This window comes from Loxodonta africana, chromosome 4 (assembly GCF_030014295.1).
Source record: "Loxodonta africana isolate mLoxAfr1 chromosome 4, mLoxAfr1.hap2, whole genome shotgun sequence".
Classification (NCBI taxonomy): Eukaryota; Metazoa; Chordata; class Mammalia; order Proboscidea; family Elephantidae; genus Loxodonta; species Loxodonta africana.
Window position 1 is genome coordinate 14,892,379 of NC_087345.1, and position 19,814 is coordinate 14,912,192.

Below are 19,814 nucleotides of genomic sequence, written 5' to 3' on the forward strand. Positions count from 1 at the left end.
CCCCTCCCCAATGCACTGAGCTGGCCACCCCACCCACCCTGCCCCACTACCCTGTGCCTGCTCCCTGTGAGTGGTCAGGGGAACTGTGTGCCCCTCAGCCAACCCCCAGCCCACTGGCTCTTGGGGGTCAGGAATGGGTGGGGCTGATCAGACTCAGCAAAATTCACCAATCACTCGCTCCCTGCCTTTTTCCAGGGTCTGAGCCAGGCGCGTCATTTCATTACGTCACACTTTTCTCTTTGTCTTATCTTATTACATCACCCCACTCTCCTGCCGGGGAGCATTCGTGCTTGTCCATGGTGCGGATGAAGGAAAAGACGTGAGCACGTTAGTGGTTGGAGCCAGAATTTGAAGCCAGTCCAGCGTTCTTCCTTTCACCATCATCATCACCAAATCGTTCCCCCCCCCTTTCCCTGAAGTACCCCGTTTAACGCTCATGTCAGCTGGTGTTTCTATAGGGTAGCGGTTGTGTTCACCTCAACCTCCAATATGCAGCTGAGGAAACTGAGGTCCAAAGAGGACACGCCAGGAGGTGACAGAGCTGAGGCTGAGAAGCAGGCTGTACCACCCCAGTCATGTGGGCTTAGGCAGCATGTTATTTTCGTAAAGTGGCCTGGAAGCCGAAGAGTGCAGTTGGACAGTGAGGGCTACAGGGCCCAGAGGATGTCGGGGCTGCAGCCTGCAGCACAGCCAAGGAAGTCAGGAAGTGAAGGTCTCCATCTGGGCCACTGGGGTGGGGAGGGGACGAGCAGAGCATCTTGAAGGGAGCCAGAGGCCAGGGTCGGGGATTAGGGTGAGCTGGGGCCCTGGGGCCAGCTGGGCCTGAGTGGGAATCCTGGCGTTGCTGCTTCTGTCCTGTGGACCCTCTGCCCCACCCCCACGCCCAGCCTGCGCTGCCTCAGCTGGGGAACAGAAATAATAACCCTGACTGTTGCTGCAGTAGGTACTTAATAAATACTTGTTAAATAGACAAAGGCTGCCGTGATGCTTCCTTGAGCTAGATGAGGCAGTGCCAGCACGGAGTCGGCGCTTCCAGAGCGTTCCTAACTGACAGAGTGGGAAAAGGCGGTTCAGCTGGGCCCTGAGGCTGAGGGGTGTGACCTGGAGCAAGTTGCTTCACCTCCCCTGGCCTCCACGGTCCCACTCGATCACAGTGACCTCAGAGGCTCATGGTGTGTGGGGCAGCCTGGCAGGACTAAGTGCTCTCCTCCTCCCACTCGATCACAGTGACCTCAGAGGCTCATGGTGTGTGGGGCAGCCTGGCAGGACTAAGTGCTCTCCTCCTCCCTGTCTAAGGGAGCCTCCGGGGCTGGAAGCTGAGTGCAGGGGCCCACCCGCCTGGGTTTTAGGAGGGGCTGGTGCTGCTGTCTGGGGTTCACCAGGCCCGGGTGAGGCGCACCCCCATGAGTGTGAGGGTAGCAGAGGGAGGCTTGCTGTCCCCCCATCCCCAGCCTGCCCAGGGAGCCAGGAGCCACCAGGGCTGGGCCGGTTTATCGGCTTTTCTTTCCAAAGGGATTTATGGGTAAGGAGGGGGCGTTTAATGTCATAAAACCCTAGGGAAGACCTAGGAGGTGACAGGAGCGGGGTAGCCTTTCTGCCTTCTCTGGAGCCCCCCAGCAGGCAGGGTCCCTGGCCCCTCCTTCGCTCCTCAGGAAGGAGCAGAGGAGCAGTGGGCCAGCGTGTCGGCAGTCCTGCTGGTCACCTTCACTCTCTCCCCTGGGCCTGAATCTCCTCCTGCCAGCGGCTGGCTCGCTGTGCCACCTCTCAGCCTCAGTTTTCCTAGTTGCCAAAAGAAGCCTGGACTAGGAACTCCCAGATTTGGGATGTCACAACAGCATAGTAACATTAAAAGAACTTTCATAACTGGCATAGCGCCGTTAGTACTTCACTTCGCCAGGAAAGGACATTAAATTTTTAAAAAGCCGCCAGCATCTCCCATACCCGCCATTTAAAAAAAAAAAAAACGTTTAGCACTAAAAGGATGCAATCTTAGAATACACTACAGCAGCTCCACTGTCCTTTTCCTCATCTCGCCATGGGCTGGCAGCCTGAACGCAACGATTTGGGACACGCTGGGGCACCACAGCCACCCTTCTGGTTCCATAGCTGTCTGCCCAACTCCATGACCCTCATGAAGACCCCGAAAGGGAGGCTGGGCAGAAGGAGTAACCCCGTCGACGGCAGGAGGAGCCAGGCCAGGGAGCATAGTGATTTGTTGGTCACACAGCAAAGCAGCATCAGAGGGGCCAGGACCCAGCTGGTGTGTGTTGGGTGGGGGTATGAATGTTGAGGTGGGGCCTCCACCATATAAACTGTGCCTAGAACCACATGCTTCCATTGCACGTTAACAGGCAGTGGTTGCAATGAGAATGAAACCATTCCCTCCCTGCCTTCCAGAAAAGTACAGTTTAACTCTAAGCATAACGTCGTAGTTGCCATTCAGTCGGCTCCAACTCATGGCGACCAAATGTATGACCGACCCCGTGTACAACAGAACAAATGTTGCCCGGTCCTGCGCCATCTTTCTGATCACTGGTAAGCTCGAATCCATTGTTAGGGACTCGGTGTATTTTGAAAGCCTTCAGCCTAAGGGGTTCATCTTCTAGCACTACACCAGAGAATGTTCTGTTGTGATCCAGAAGGTTTTTATTGGCTAATTTTCAGAAGTAAACCGCCAGGCCTTTTTTCCTAGTCTGTCTTAGTCTGGAAGTGCCACTGAAACCTGTCCACCACTGGTGACCCTGCTGGTATTTGAAATACTGGTGACCTAGCTTCCAGCATCACAGCAACATACAAGCCACCACAGTATGACAAGCTGACAAACATAATACAGGCACCTAAATAACCAGGGCTCTTTTTTAAAAAAGAATGAGATATCTCTTTTCAAAGAAGGATGGCACTGGAGGCACCTGTCACCCCTCTCCCTCATCCGTGTGCCCGTTTCGCTCACATTGTACCCTCTGCAGTGTCCCCTCCCCAGGAAGCCCATCTGACAAACAAGACGAAGAAAACCTGACCACCTCCTGGGGCTTGTCAATGAAAACATGACACCAGGCTCTGTACGTTTTACTTTTTCGGTGGCAGCATTGTGCAGGTCAGCCCACGCATTGGCAGGTGAACTTCTTTCTGCCAAGCAAGTCCATGGCGACAGGAGCCTTGTTTGCTTGAGTAAGTCACTCAGCAGATGAGGTTCTGGGTTGTCACCAGCTAAGGGTCTTCACAGAGACCAGCCTTCCTCCTGGCGGAGGGTGACGGGTCTAGGGGAAACACAGCATGCCTGGGAGGCAGCTTTCCCCTTCTGAGCACCAGGATGTGTCGATGCACGCCCGCCATAACACCGGCCAAGCAGCCAGCACAGGGTCTGGCGTATACTAGGGACTCAGGAAACAGTGACCTTGAGAGTAGGCACAGCGGTAAGCAGGATAAAACTATGCCCACTGGCTGTGATGTGGTGGGGTCGGGTGGTAGAAGGGCAGGAGCAGGGAGATGAGTATTGCAGTTGGGGTGGGAGCGAGTGTTGGGATTTGGGATGAATGTTAGGGTTGGAGTAAGTGTTAACTGTTGGGTTTGGGAGGTGTGTTGGGGTGCAGTGTGGATGTTGAGGTAAGGGTGAATGCCAGAGATGGAGACATGTGGAACCTCAGGGCTGACCTTGGGTCATGGGCCATGACCAAGGTTCCAGTCACTTCAGCTCACTGATGTGGGGTAGTGGGCAGTACAGGTGAGGGGAGGCCCAGGGAGTCTCCATTCTCCTATGGCCATGGGGGGATCATCTCCCCACCCCTTCGCCCCGTCACCCCTGCCTAGAGGGTAGGGGCCCCATGAAGAGCCCTTTCCAGCAGCACCAGATGAACCCCCAGGTCAGGAGCCCAGTCCCCTTGGGCAGAGAACCAGGGGGTCCCCCAGCACCCTGGGCTCAAGTTCAGCCCTAGGCAGGGCCCTAGCCCTCTCTGGGCCTCAGTGTCCTCCTCCGTCAAAGGCCCAGTCACCATGTTTTGTCTCTCTGCCCCTCTCCCAGAGAACCTGTAGACAGTGGGTCCAGGGACCTCTGAGGCTCTGGGAGGGGCGCTGGGCTGGTGCCCTCTCTTCCCTCACCCCAAACCCACCTCAAACCCCTCCAGGGAGGAAGTGGGTGAGGTTGAAGGGGGCTCTCTGCCTGGAAGCACCTTGACTGTCTTCTGGGAGCTCTGGAGTGGGAGTAAGGGACCTGGGTCCAGGGCTGGCCCTGCCTGGCCTCTCTCTGGGACCCTCAGCAGGTCATCCCATCTCTGGGCTTCTTTGGCTCCCATGTAAAATGACAGTCTGAGGTGCTACTGGAGGCATTCGAGGCAGTGGGATGGAGCAGAGGGGGGATTTTTAGCAGAGGAAGACTTGGAAAACTCTTTATACTACAGTACGTGCTATTCCCTGGCGCCCTGGCTGGTGGGACTCTGGGGGAGACAGTAGCAGGGCCTGGGATGTACTGGCTACATTATGACCTACGGGCCAGGCTTTGCAGTAGAGGCCACGTCCACATTACCCATTATGGCTTCAAACAATGGGTCTCATTAGTTCCATTCTTCCAGATGAGGAAACCGAGGCTCACAGGAGTCAAGTAACTTGCCCACAAGTCACACTGCAGATCCGGGATTCAAACCCTGGGCTGTGGGAACCAGGAATCCTTTCAAGGCGGGAAAGGAGAAGCACCCTGAGTCAAGGAGGGGTGACCGCAAGAAGGAGCTGGGGGCAGGGCTCACTCTCCCAGGGCTGGGAGAGGGAGTTTCTGTGGGGAAGAGGCAGGCTCTGAAGCTGTTGATCTCTAAATTACAGCGTTGGCGCGCACCGGTTGCTGCGGCAACCAAGTTGTCCTGAACCGGGGAAGTGTATAAACATTGCCACAGATGCACAATTAGATCAGGAAGAAGAATAGAACAGAAAATAGAAACTTCCAGCCTTATATAATTCTGGGCCAAAACGTTACCCGCAGCCGGAGCCCAGGGCCGTCCCTGCCAGCCCTGGGGCCCTGGGCAGCACCATCTCTCTCCTGGGTCCCCAGTGGAAGGGAGGGAAGAGGGATGGCCCACCCTCCATGGGCCCAGCTGGTGTGCCTACCACTAGGTGGGGTGAGGGGCCGCCTCCGCTGAAACAGCTGGGGACGCCGACAGGGAGTCATGCCTCTCACCGGCTTCCTCCCGCTCCCAGGAAACAGGAAGGAAGGCAAGAGGGCAGCTGGCTTTAACTGAGCACTTACTCACTCCTTAGGTCCTGTGAGGTAGGGATTTTGAGCCCCATTTTACAGATGAGAAAACTGAGGCTCAGAGAGGTGAAATGAGTTGCGACATAGCTAGTCAGGGGTGCACCTTCCCCTCCCAGTCACGTCTCTTCACAGCATGAACACATCCACAGGGGGCCGAAGAGTTAGATACACCTGGGTTTGGATCCACTTACCAGCTGTGTGGCCTTGGGCAGCTCAGCTGCTGCCTGAGCCCCCGTTTCTTCACCCGCGACATGAGGACAGAAATGTTTAGTGCACAGGCCCAAAGCACGGGGGCTCCCCCTTCCTCCACCCTGACCACCACTACAGACTCCACCCACTTTTGCTCCTGACAAGTTTGGGGACAGAACAGAAATCTGGGCCCAGAGACTCAAAGCAACACTAGAAGGGAAGGACTCAAGAGAGGAGCCTCGGTAGGGCTGTGGTGTCCAGCGCCGTCCAATAGAACTTTCTGCAGTGGTAGAAATGCTCTCCATCCACACTGTGCAGGACGGTCGCCTCTAGCCTTATGTGGCCATTGAGCATTTGAAATGTGACTAGGGCAATGAGGAAGTGAGGATCAAATTTAAGTTTAATTAATTTAAAATATAAAGAGTCACAGGTGGCTAGCGGCTACTTATTGGACAGCAAAGGAGACTGTCCAGTCCCTGGGAGACCCAGGAGAGCAAGTGGGACAGAATGGCGGGAGAGGGAAGCCAAGACAGCGTCAGGAAGCCCCCGGAACAGCCGGCCAAGGAGGGTGGGAGGGGCAGCGTGGAGGGGCTGGGAGGAGACGTGCATCCTGGTGGTCTCAGCTTCGCGGTCCAGCAGACCCCAGCGCTGGAGCTGTGCCAGCCTCGGCAGCACTGGCTCAGGCCCTCATACTCCCTGTCATCAGGCCTCCTGAACCTCCTGTCTGCCTGGGCGGAAGGAGGCTTGGGTTCCAGTGCAGGCTCTTTTTTTCTGAGCATCTTTGATGCCCCAAGCCTGGTGTCCGTGGCAGCCCTTGCTCCCCAGCGTCTCACCTTTCTGGCTTCTCCTTCCCAGGCCCTGCATCTTCCCAGGTGACCACGCCGGCATCAGGACATGCACGGGCACAGCCGCAACGGGCAGGCCCACGTGCCCCGGCGGAAACGCCGCAACCGCTTCGTCAAGAAGAACGGCCAATGCAACGTCTACTTCGCCAACCTGAGCAACAAGTCGCAGCGCTACATGGCAGACATCTTCACCACCTGTGTGGACACGCGTTGGCGCTACATGCTCATGATCTTCTCCGCGGCCTTCCTCGTCTCCTGGCTCTTCTTCGGCCTCCTCTTCTGGTGTATTGCCTTCTTCCACGGTGACCTGGAGGTCAGCCCGGCGGTGCCCGCAGCAGGAGCCCCGGCGGGCAGCGGCGGGGCGGCCCCCGTGGCCCCCAAGCCTTGCATCATGCACGTGAACGGCTTTCTGGGCGCCTTCCTGTTCTCGGTGGAGACGCAGACGACCATCGGCTATGGGTTCCGGTGCGTGACAGAGGAGTGCCCTCTGGCCGTCATTGCCGTGGTGGTCCAGTCCATAGTGGGCTGCGTCATCGACTCCTTCATGATCGGCACCATCATGGCTAAGATGGCTCGCCCCAAGAAGCGGGCACAGACACTGCTGTTCAGCCACCACGCGGTCATCTCAGTGCGAGACGGCAAGCTCTGCCTGATGTGGCGCGTGGGCAACCTGCGCAAGAGCCACATCGTGGAGGCCCATGTGCGGGCCCAGCTCATCAAGCCCTACATGACCCAGGAGGGCGAGTATCTGCCCCTGGACCAGCGGGACCTCAACGTGGGCTACGACATCGGCCTGGACCGCATCTTCCTGGTGTCACCCATCATCATTGTCCACGAGATCGACGAAGACAGCCCACTCTATGGCATGGGCAAGGAGGAGCTGGAGTCAGAGGACTTCGAGATTGTGGTCATTCTGGAGGGCATGGTGGAGGCCACCGCCATGACCACCCAGGCCCGCAGCTCCTACCTGGCCAGCGAGATCCTGTGGGGCCACCGCTTCGAACCCGTGGTCTTCGAGGAGAAGAGCCACTACAAAGTGGACTACTCACGCTTCCACAAGACCTACGAGGTGGCCGGCACGCCCTGCTGCTCCGCCCGGGAGCTGCAGGAGAGCAAGATCACCGTGCTGCCCGCCCCACCGCCCCCGCCCAGTGCCTTCTGCTATGAGAATGAGCTGGCCCTCATGAGCCAGGAGGAAGAGGAAATGGAGGAGGAGGCTGCAGCCGCTGCTGCTGTGGCCGCGGGCCTGGGCCTGGAGGCGGCCTCCAAGGAGGAGGCGGGCATCATCCGGATGCTGGAGTTTGGCAGTCACCTGGATCTGGAGCGTATGCAAGCCACGCTCCCGCTGGACAACATCTCCTACCGCAGGGAGTCCGCCATTTGACCTCCAGGCCCACCCTCGTCGCCTCCTTCGAGAGCCTCTGCCAGGAATGGGTTGCCAGGACACTCCCACCCACACTCAGGACAGGGCAGACTCCGGCTCAGGGGACCTTCGGGAGGGAGACAGGACTGGGAGGTGTGGGAGACCACTTCCTGCCAGCTCCAGAGCCCAAGCCTGGATGGAGCCAGGACACTGAGGCCCTGTCGGTCTGGGTTCCCCAGCCATTACCTACAGGAGGCTCTGGGACCCCAGGCCACCACCTTTTTCCCACCGACCTTTCGAGGATGTGCCCTTTTGCTCTCAGAACCTTGGGGAAGGCGGTTGGACTGCTGGGGGGTGGGCGTCATGGGGTTCTGGGGTGGGCCAGGGGTTAGTTGGGGGGAGGGGGAGGGGGGTGCGTTTCTCTGCATGACCGTGGCCTATTGCTCATGACTTTCTTTTGTAAATATCTATAAATGGAGAGAGATGGAGCCGCCACATCCACTTTCTGCCATTTTTACCTGCAGGATAAGGAGATGCGGTCCCTCTCTGTGCACCCCTCCCCTTCCCCATCAGCCGGTCAAGCCGAGTCCCTTCCCCACCCAGCTGGCTGCCCCAAGGCCACCAAAGCCAGCCATGTGGACCCCAAATGGTGTTGGGTTTGGGTACAGAGGTGGGACCCTAAAGGGGCAAGATGAGGGCCTGGCCCTCCCTGTGGTCCTTCCCAGTCTCCAGCCCCAGCCCGATGGACAATGGAGTTTGTAATGATATATTTTTAATAAAGTATATGGTCCAGTAGGGGTAGGCTGGTTGAAGGTGGAAGGGTGGGAAGGAGGGATGGAAGAAGACAGAGAGAAAGAACGTGTGTGGTGTGTGTGTCCCTTTCTGAGGGACTGATCCTTGGAAGGACCCTGGGAGGGAACTTCCTTACCTGCCATTCTCCTTCCTGAGAGTCAGTGGGAGGACCCTGAGTTGGCATCAGAGGATTTGGGTATGAGTTAGAGCTTTGCTACGTATTAGCTGTGTGACTGTCAGCAAATTGCTTATTGGTTCTTGGCCTCAATTTCACAATCTGTAGAATGGGATTAACCATACCTCCCTCCCTCCCAAGGGATGATGGGCAGGAAGAACCTGTGGATGTCAGCCAACCCTTTGTAACTTGAGTAGAAGTGGGAAGAGTCCACCTGATGTACACCCACCACACACACACACACACACACACCAGCTGGGCTGAGGAAGCGGGCCACAGGACGCCGGTGGGCAGGGCTCTCTGGGTCAGCTGGGAACCTAGTCCAAGTCCAGTCTTGATCTCTGCCTCACTGTGGGACACTGAGTACATCCCCTCCTTCCCTGGGCATCGGTTAGCCTGCACTGTATAACAAGCCCTCCCCAAAAGACTGAGTGGTTTCAGCCGTGATTATTATGATTCAGAGTGGGGCTGGGTGGGCTCGCTCAGGCAGCCATGTTCTGCTGGAATGTCCACTAGGCTTCGAGGTCCAGGATGGCCTCACCCGTGTGCCTGACAGCGGGCTGTCTGGGTCTCCTCCACAGGCCTCTGGTGCCCCAGCAGCTGGACCAACATCCTGACATGGGCCTCAGGGCAGCAGCCTAAGAGGACAAAGACAGAAGCTGCAAGGTCTCTTGAGGACCAGTCTCAAAGTTGTAGGATGTCGCTTCTACTGCATTCTATTGGCCAAGCCAAGTCATGAGGACAGCCCAAATTCAAGGGTGGGGAAATCCGAGTTTCAAAGGAATTCATTCCAGTTTGAACCCCTGGGGAGAGTTTGCGTTTTCACCCCAGATATACTGACTCAGAATCTACATTTTAAACAAGATCCCCGGGTGATTCTTACGTATAATAAATTCTGAGAACCACTGCTCCACTAGTGGTTCTCAAAACTGGTCCCTAACCAGCAGCATTAGCATCGCCTGGGAACTTGTTGGAGCCCTGGTGGTGCAATGGTTAAAAGCTTGGCTGCTAACCAAAAGGGCGGCAGTTCCACTCCACCAGCCACTCCTTGGAAACCCTATGGGTCAGTTCTACTCTCTCCTATAGGATCTCTATGAGACTATGAGTCTGAATCAACTCCATGGTGTTTTTTTGAGGGGGGGATGTTTGAGAACTTGTTAGAAATGCAAATTCTCAGCAGGGGTTCTAACTGGAATGAACTAGTTTGAAGGCCTAGGGGAAAATAGACCCCAAATCTAAATCGTGTTCGGGAAGATTAAAATTACCTCACAGAGGAAGTACACATGAGGTTGGAATTGTGGCTAGACTTGCCAATCTATCACAGACCCAGTGAGTTTGAGGTTTTCTTCCAGTTCTAACTCCATTCTACATGCCAACTGTGTATCCAGCACTTGGTCTGTAAGGAAGCAGAGGGCACCCTCCTTGTTCCCAGGAATCTTCCACACAAAGGTGCAGCTACCTCAGGAAACACAGGGAAGGAACCAGCAGACAAGCTCACCCACTGTGAAGCACTGTGAGCTGCTTTGTGAATTACCACTTTTCACCAGCACTGGAACGTGATTGGCATTTGGGTAAATCGTTGTGCTTTAACACAATTGTTTCCTTTCTGCTAACTTCTGAAAATCTTAACTGTTAAATATCTGCTTTAACAGTTGGCCTGAGGCTTCTTTCTTCGAGAAAAAGGCTGGCCTGGGATCCAAATTCACCTCCTACAAATTACTCAGGACGGTGCTTCATTTGAATAACACCTTTCACATCCTTTAGCTCATTGACCCCTTACCAAACTCCAAAGGGTAGTTAGGATAAGGATTATGATCCCATTTTACAGATGAGGAAACTGAGGCCCAGGGAACTAAGAGGTTGGCTTGAACCAAGGTGAAGATTGTCAGATGCTAAGGGGGCTGCTTCACCCTCCCTGAGGCAGGGGTTAAGTGAGGGGGAGGGGCTGCCTCCTTTCCTCCCCTGCCCCCACCCAGAGGTGTACCTTAGATTTTCCAGAGCGCACCTGTGAACTTCAGGAGTCACCCAGGACCTGTGGGGGCCATTCAGCGAGACAAAGCCCACACTCTCAGAAGAGCCCCTGGATCTCATCCTGTCCAGCCTGTGACGTTCTCAGTGACACCCTGGGCAACAAGGTCTCAGGCACTCTTGGACTCAGAATCTTCGGCCTGAACACATTTCAGAGGTCGCCCAGCCCTCTATTCCCAGAGGAAATCAGGGCACAAGGTGAAGAAAGGGGGACACGTAGGGCCCACCCTACAAGCCCCCCCATCTGGATGATGTGGTGGCATGATGAAGGTGACAAACATCTTTGTCACCAGACTGCTACTTGCTCAGACGCTTGTAACAGTCACCCACTAGGAGGGGTCTTATCTCTCTGTTAACCTGCAAACGACCTGTGGGCCACAGGATAGGCATGTTTTGACAAGAGCCCAAAGCCAGGACTTTCTGGAGGGCCAACGTGGAGCTCCAGTGTGGGCAGTGGGGTGGGCTCAGGAGGGCACTGGAAAGGGGCTGCCAGGGGGCAGAGAGCCAGCCCCAGCTACAGAGGCTCCAAGGCTGACGGTGCTTCCTGCAAACTCCTGCTCCTCTGCCCTGTGCTGACTCACCTTCCCTCTCCCACCTGTTTGCCTTTCACAGCCCTCCCACCTGCCTCCCCACTCGCTTGCAGACAGCTCCTCTGATCTCTTACCCCACTCAGGGCTCCTGGCGGCGCTGAGATGGGCGGATCGTAGAAGCTCAGCATCTCATGGTGTCAGAGCCTCAGATGTCACCAAGCTTGGTATGACGGAAACTGGGGCTGGCTGAAGGGGCCTTGGAGGCACCCCCAAGCTCTTCATCATCTCACCCTGTCTTCCCTGCAAAGCCAGGGAAGGGTGACCATGTCCATCCTGCCTAGCCCTGCCTTCCCTCCTCGCACGCTTCAGTTCCCACAGGGGGCGGGAGGTGGGTGGCAGGCAGAGTGATAGAGAAGGAATGGGAGAACAGGATATGGGGGGGGGAAGGAGGAAGAGAGGTCTCAGGAAGGGTTGGGGAGGGAAAGAGAGAGAGTGACAGGGTGTGTTAATGGAAGTTGAAAGCCTGCCCTCACCTTGCCACAGTGGCCTGCCTCAAATCCCCCCATCTACCAGAATTCTCCAGGGTTTGCCATTGTTTCCTTTCCGTGAGCTTCTGAAAATCTTATTTTCCTTATGAACCTCAGGAGCTTAAAGAGAAATAGAAGGGGACCTGGAAGGCATTCGGCTTCCTGTTTCCACCTTGTCAAACCCTCTCCCTCTTTGTTCGGCCTTTGTCAGATGCTCAGCTGTGATCAGGGCCCCTCCTTCCTGTGTCTACTTTATCTCACTGTAGTTTTTTTGCCAGAATGGACTTTTCTGGATATGGAAAGAGTCTACATATGTTTTCCATTTTCAATGGCTACGTAATGTTTGTAAAATCATAGATAACCTACTCCAATCCTTCATTTTACAGATGGGGAAACTGAGGCCTACGGGGAGAGTAACCATGAACCCATCTCTCCTGGGCCCCAAGAGATGCCCTTCCCACTATTACACGCAGGACCAACTACATAATTTGCAGGGCCTGGTACAAAATCCATATGTGAGTGCCTTGCTCCAAAATGAGGAAAAATGTGTCATCGAGGATAATAAAATATAAAGCTTTTTCTTTCTTCTGATCACCAACCCTGCTCATGAGCAGGCTCCAGTGTCTCACTGAACTTCGCTCACAACACGCAAGTTCAAAGACAACATTAAGAATTTCAAAAGTCAAACCAAGGTGGGAACCCTCCCATGAAGCTGGGCCCTTTGTTGACCTAATCTGTCCCTACTGTTGGGCATCTAGATGAATTCCAACCTCTCTCCTTGATAAACAATGCTGCAATGAACATCTTTGTGCAGTTTTTTTTTTTTTTTTTTTCCTTATGACATCTTGCTCAGGCTAAGCACTAAGTAAAAAAGGCTGAGAGAATTCTTGGCTACGTGTGCCAAACTCTCTTAAGATGTGACCCCCAGTGTCCAAATCGTTCCACAATGACAGTGTAGACCTGGGTACCAAAGTTTGGACCCAAGCGCCCCCTCCACATCTTCTCAAGGGGCTCCCTATTGAAAGGGTGGGAGCAGAAGATGAAGGACAGTGGGCCATGGGGTACGGTGAGGGCACCAGGGCATGGGACTGCAGCACCGGCATCTATATGTGTGTTTACAGAGAGAAAAGACCATGGAGGCGAGAGCCAGAGGGTCCTAGGTTTGAATTCTGCCTCTGCCACTTGCTAGCTATGTGACTTTGAACAAGCTGCTTTATGTCTCTGTGCCTGTTTCCACATCTGTAAGATACCCATAGCCATTGAGTCTGTTCTGACTTATAGTGACCCTACAGGATAGAATGAAACTGCCCCCAGGGGGTTTCCAAGGTTGTGAATCTTTACAATAGCAGACTGTCATATCTTTCTCCCACAGAGAGGCTGGTGGATTTGAACTGCTAACCTTTCGGTTAGAGGCCGAGTGCTTAACCACTGCATCATCAGGGCTCCTTTATAGTGCTTTAAACCTGTTGTCATTGAGTCAATTCTGATTCATAGCAACCCTATAGGACAGAGTAGGACTGCCCTATAGGGCTTCCAAGGAGCGGCTGGTGGATTCAAACTGCTGACCTTTTGGTTAGCAGCCATAGCTCTTAACCACTGTGCCATCAGGGTATACTACTATAGTGTTTATAAAAAGCTATGGCATCTGATCCGTACAACTCTGGGCCCTCTGAGGAGCTCTATTGGTCTAGTCCTTGCCTACTGTTGGGCATGTGGATGAATTCTTATCTGTAGGTCAGGTAAGTATATATATCCATCAGTAAGACAAGACCACTCATCTCTCTCACGTGCTTGTTGTACAGATTAAATGATATCCTATACATGACCAGGCATGGCATGATGTTGGGCACATTATTGGACCCAAATAAACCCTTTGTCTTCTGGAAAGGAGTTTGATGTGCTTGTAAGATAAAATACAGTTTAAAAGCTGAGCTTCCTGGCAGCCAAGGCAAAAAGGGAAACCTGAAGGATTGCTTAGGGCTGGTATATAAGGACTGGGAAGCCGAAGGAACTTGCATTCAGACTCACTGTGTGATTCTGGGTAATCTCTTCCCTTTTTTGGGCCTCAGTCTCCCCAATCTTCAAAGTTATGGGGCTGGACTTTATGACCTCCAAGGCCCTGACATATCTGACAACCTAGGATTCTATTCATGTGTCCTTCAGGAGAAAGCAGAAGGCCTTGGGGAGGGTAGGGGAGAACAGAACCACCACTTGGCAAACTTGGGAGGATGGCCAGGTCTGTCCTCTCTGCCTCCCCCAACATCGGTAACCTCCAGGGCCCACCCCTCCCTCCACTCACTAGCTGCCTCAAATCTTGTGTCAAAATCCCTACATGAGTCCTGGTGGGAATCCCCTCAGCCAGGGCATCTGCCTAGATTCTGGTCGTCGGCTCACATGTCAGCTACAGATTTCAAAGGGCTTCTGTGGCATTCCTTCTTGCGTTCGTTCCACAAAGACTTGTTGGGCATCAACAATGGGCAGAGAAGGCTCTGTTCTAGGAGCCGGGAAGGTGGCAGTTACCCAAATAGACAGTAATGTAGCTGGGGCTTGGGCTCCCAGCCCTTCGACCCCGGAGTGTGGCGTCGGGAAGGCCCTGGGCTAGGAGCCCTGAGGCCTGCCTCTGGCCTGGGGCCTGCCGCTGGTGCCAGGTAGTCTCATAGGCAACTCCTGCTCCGGCCAGAACAGCAACCAGGGCTCCTGGTTACTCGCCACACTGTCCACTGCAGCTGCGGAAACCATAACGACGGAGGAGGTAGGCCAGGCCCCTTCTGCATGGAGTCCACTGTCAGCTCTCACAGACCCCACAGCTGCAGGGAGCCCGAGAGGCCTCCTGGTGTCCCATGTGCAGGGAAAAGACTGAGGCTCGGAGGTGGGGCTTGGAGACATCACACAGAAGGGCAGGTGCCAAGCCCCATTCACAGCCAGGCTCCTGAACCCCATCTATCACCAGGGTTACCTCCTCCTGGGACATGGTCCCTTGCAAGGAGGCTCCTGAGGCCAGAGCCTGCCCCCTACCTCCGTGCTCCCTGGGGGCTCCCTGCCAAGCCGAGCAGAGGCTCAGCTGAGTGCCCTCCTCTTCCCGCCTGCAGGACCTGTCCCAGGCCTGTCTGAGCCCCTCCTCCCTCCCTGCTAACACCTGGTTTGAGGGGCTAACAGTGGGTCCACAGAGGTGTGAGAGAGCTCCTGGAGAGACGACAGTGCTGTGGGCAGTGGGGGAATATTATACAGTAATGTGTAAGTGGGGTACAGGGACAGAGAGGCTGTGACAGAGAAGAGAAAGGACAGAGGTCGGTAGAGGGGGAGAGGAGAGACAGTGATAGAGAGTCAGAGACAGAGGAAGAGGGAGAGAGACAGTGGCTGAGAGAGAGGCCTGCAGAGCAACCAAGAGCAACAGAAAGCCGCAGGGAGGCAGAGAGAAGCTCAGAACAAGGCCGAGAGACCAGAGGATGGAGCCACCGACTTGGTGGAACCGACACACACGTGCACCAAATCAAAGAGGTGGAGCGAGAGGCGCATTGGGTTGGGGGGCACGATGTGGCTGTGGAGATGGTGGTTCCCACCCCCTCCAGGTCTGATATGTCCACAGGAAGCAGCTGCATGCTCCAGGGCCCAGGCTGGAGAATTCCAAGGTCAAGCACTCTGCCAGCATCCAGCCAGGTGGGGTAGGGAGTAGGCATTAGAAACAAGGGGGGCGGGGGGGAACCTTTTGGAGGGACCTTCAGGAAGCTGGGAAGAGCCCTCCTTGTGGGCTGTGGGGAGGAGGGCTGGGGCTGAATGAGGGCTGAGTGAGAACCCTTGGAGGTGCTGAGTGGCGGTGGGGTGCCCCTGGAAAAACTTGACAAATCTAGTGAGAATTTAAGGACCAAGACCAACTGCAAATACGCAGTTGATGAAGAGCATGGGGCGGGGGGCGGTGGGGGCAGTTTGGCTTCCCTGCAGCGGGGGAGGCATTTGCCAGGGGCGTCACCATGAGGTCACCAAAACCCAAGCTGGTTGGAAATGAAAATCCCAGGGGCCAGACGTGACAAAGACGCTCACTCCCTGAGCTGCAAGTGTGTTGGGGGCAGGGGGACAGGCCTGAGCCTTTCCTCATCTGAGCAATGGGTATGTTGGTGTCTGTCCCTGGAGCCATCACTCAGGGCCCTGTGGGGTGGAGCCAAGGAGCAAATCTGTTCCCAGCTGCTTGCTACAGTGAGAAGATAATGTCTACAACCTCTTCCAAGATAACAGTAACAAGTGCGTGCTGGCACTTTATAGGTTATGAACCTCTTACCTTTGATTTCTGATTTGACATCCCCCATCAACCCTGTGAGGTGGATTCTAGTACTACCCATTTTACAGATAAAGAGGCTCAGAGAGGTGACGTGTCTTACCCAAGTCACACAGCAAATCTGTGGCAGAACTGGTGCTTTACCAGAGGTTCTCTGGCCTTAAAGCTGTGGGTTTTTAACCTCTGAGCCACAGTGGAGGTTGGCTGATGGGCAGGTGAGGCTGGGGAATCAGGTGCGTGGTGTGTGTGTGTGTGCCAGGTGAGAACGGCAAACTGGAGATTCAGGGCCTTTTCCTGCAGGCAACGGGGAGCCATGGGCAGTCTTAGGGCAGAGGAGTGAGTGATGGAAGTGGCATTCCGGAAGCTGAGTGGGCTGATGGGGAGTGGGCAGGGCAGGGAAGCCAGTAGAGCAGGACACACAGAGCGATAGCGGGAGCGGCTGGGCCTCCCTGCAACCTTGCCTTAGTGGGGCCATTCTTCAGGCCTCTGGGGCAGCAGGCACAGGAGGGGCCGCTTTCTGGGCTCAGAAATGAGACAGGCAGGCCCTGGGAAGCTGCCAGAGGAGCCACAGCAGGGGGGGCTTGGGGAAAGATTAATGACAGGAAATGGAAGGGATGAAGTGGCTCCAGTCCTCTCAGTGACAGGTGAAAGAAGGGAGGACATGGGCAATTGAGCACGGCACCCGGCGAGGTGGGAACCCGCCATGAGGATGGACAGGGCTATTTATGGACCAGGAGAGGACGTGAGGAGGGGCCGTATGGCCTTGCTGCTCCCTGGCAGCCAAAGAAGCAGGATCAGGACAGAAATCAGGCGGCAGCCAAGGAATGCCCCGGCTGGCTTTATGGCACCATGACAGAGTCAGCAGAGAGGGCAGGGCCCTAGCCTGCTGTGTCCCTTCTTTCCTGGGTAATACTGGGTGAACTGCTTCCCTTTCTGGGTCTCATTGTAGAAGCGGCACGATAATCACAGACCCTCTTCTACAGGGTATCACGCAGGCTAGTGCCAGCATATAGAGATCCCACAGCACACCGCTAGGCCCAGGAAAGGCGCAAGCCTTCATTTCCCTTGGCGATGGGTGGGTCGCACTTACCGGCCTGGAGGATGGGTTTGCTGGAGGCAATGAGCAGGGCAAGGACCGGCTTGGAAAATTTGCTCTGCCATTCTGGCCACCCCACCCCCAGCTCACTATGGGCCTCCTGGGGGGACTAGTCAGAGTGTTGGAGTTGGAGGCCCATTGGGACCTGTCTCCATGTCCTCAGATTACAGATGGGGCAACTGAGGTCCAGAGAGGAGAAGGGGCTTGCCTGAGTCGTACAGCAACTCAGATGCCCAATCAGGGCCATAACATTCCATCCTGACCCTTCTTCGTCTTAAGTCTGTCTGTGAAATGGGGATGCTGATGGCCTCGTGCCGGGGCTCAGGGGCTCATGAGCCAGTGTGTGCAGAGACCTGGCACAGAGCAGGCGCTCAGGAAACGAGGCTTCTTCTGCTTCTCAGGGTCATGCTCATGTACACCACTGTGGTTGGGAGCACTGTCTTGGGTGTCATCCAGACCTGGGGCAACTCTTGGCTCTGCCACTTGCCACTGAGTGACTTTAGACAAGTGACCTAGCCTCTCTCAGCCCCAGTCTATTCATCTGTGTGATGGGGAAGGCCCAGCTCCCATCTCCTAGGGTGGTTGTGAGAATTCTGGGAGCTCATGCAGGTGGCATCAGGCCCCCAGTCCCCCCAGCAGCTGTTGTCCTCCCGGCCTGTGCCCCTCTGCTTTGCAGCCCACTATCAGGGCCCACACCTTGCCACTCCCGTGTGGGTGGAGAACCTAGCCTTGAAGACACCGAGGCAGCCTCTCCCGTCTGGCAGGGAAGTGATCCAGCTCGCCTCAGGCCCCCAAAATAGAGTCCTATTTTAGCTTTCAGCTCCTCCATGACGTGAAGGCGTTTGGCTGCTGAAGGCATGCACCAACCATCATCACCCACCCCGCCCCTGCAGCCTGTCCTGCCAGACACTGCCAAGTCGTGCCCTGGGGCCTCTCCTGCCTCCTGGTCACCGCCTGCTGTCCTGGGCACCCAGGGCCCTTCACAGAGGCCAGACTGCCTACTTCTCCTGGTTTGTTTCCAGGGTCTCAATTCCACCTGGACAGTTTCTCCTGTGGGGCCCAGGACCGTCATGCAAATCAAGATCCCAGAATTCTTCAGCGTGTCATTCAAATTAGGTCTCCTGGGCCCCCAAGCCAGTTCCTCTTTCCACAGTCCCAACCCAGAGGGAGAAGAAATTCTTCCGGGGTCTTGAGGAGGGAGATGTGGACAGCTGCATTAGGGCTGGAGCCCTACAACTCACGCAGGCAGCCCCACAGAAGCTTTTCCCTGAGTGCCACCCAATGTTTCCTACCTTGGAGCCTTCCCCTGCCTTCCTCTCCAGCTGTGATTTGAACCCTCAGTCAAAGTCTGCTCTTAACCTCTCTACGGACACTAGGGAAGAACACGCAAGCGGACGGCATGTGCAAAAGCGTGGCCTTATGGGAGAGGGGACTGCTGAAACATCGGGCAGAATGTTTTTGGTTTTCTGGAGAGGCTGGGGGACATCACTCTTTCTCGCAGTCTACAGGTAATAAGCTGAGGCACAGAGAAGTGAAGCAGCTTGTCCAAGACTGTACTTTAGTCTGTGATGAAGCTGAAATTTGAACCCTGGTGGTCTGTCTGGAGCCCACGCCCTGCACCCTCATATCCCACCACTGGGCAGGGGCTCAAAGGCTGTTTACTAGATGAAAAAATGAATGATGCATTGATGGGGCCAAAGACCTGGATTCTAGCGTGTGGGGCCACTGCTCACCTACTGTGCATCTTTGGGCAAATCACCTCACCAGCCCTGCTGCCTCACCTGTAAAAGCGGAGCTGAGACCTCCTTTCCTGGTGGTGGCAGCAGGATCTGAGGGGCTGACACCTTGGGGATCCTCAATCCTCAGACCCTAGGTCCAGTGAGTCAGCAGTGAGGATGGGTGGGAGGCCAGGAGGCTGGCTGGGTGGGCATCGGGAGCAGGGTGGGGCGGGTGGGGAAGGCTGGGGGTGCCTTGGCTGCGTCCTAGCACAGGACCCCAGAAGTCAGTCCTTTCAGTTAAAGCTGAAACCAGAGATTCAAGTAAAGATTGAGGTCCACGGCTCCAGGATCATAACCTCTCAGCTTCGAGGTGGGCAGAAGGAGAGAGTCCCCTTCCCAACAGTTCCAATCAAAGTCCCAGAATCCAGCCTTATTGGTCAGGTTTGGGTCACATGCCTACACCTGAACCAACCCCTGTGGCCAGGGGAGTGGACTACTCTGATTGGCCAGGCTTGAGTCACATGTGCATTCCTGAACCAAGTACTGTGGCCAGGAGAATAGACTGCTCTGATTGGCCAGGCTTGAGTGGTAGGCATAGGGAGACTTCTAGTAATTGGGAGGCTCAAGGACCAAACCTTGGACCCAGGCACCTGGGGTGAGGGGGCAGCCAGAGGGGCTGAGAACCCAGGAGGGGAGGGAGGAAAGAAGCCAGGAACCAGGGAGCAGATAGGGCCATGGGGCAGGAAAAGGCCCACCCTTCCCCAACCTCAGCATCCCTCCCAAGGGCCGGATGAGAGCGCAGAACCAAGTGGGAGTCAGGGGACCGGTTGTGCTCACCTGTGTGGCCCCAGACAAGTCAGGCACATCTATGAGGTTCTGCTTTCTCACCTGTAAGGTGCGGGCCATAGTAGCACCAATTTCATGGGTTGTTATGAGAGTATAAAGGGGATTAAGCATTTAGCTCAGCTAGTTATTTTTATCCTCCTGCTTCAAAGTTTGCCTCTCTGTCCTGGTGCACCATGTGTCACTGGCTTGGCATAAGATG

General features: G+C 55.3%; 1 protein-coding gene across 1 annotated transcript; it reads left to right on the forward strand.

The window, feature by feature from the left end:
- Positions 1-6,302: 6,302 nt before the first annotated feature.
- On the forward strand, positions 6,303-7,966 carry KCNJ4 (potassium inwardly rectifying channel subfamily J member 4). Its single transcript, XM_064285216.1, has one exon. The coding sequence runs from the start codon at positions 6,320-6,322 to the stop codon at positions 7,652-7,654; it is 1,335 nt and encodes a 444-aa protein (XP_064141286.1). The 5' UTR covers positions 6,303-6,319; the 3' UTR covers positions 7,655-7,966.
- The last annotated feature ends 11,848 nt before the right edge of the window (positions 7,967-19,814 follow it).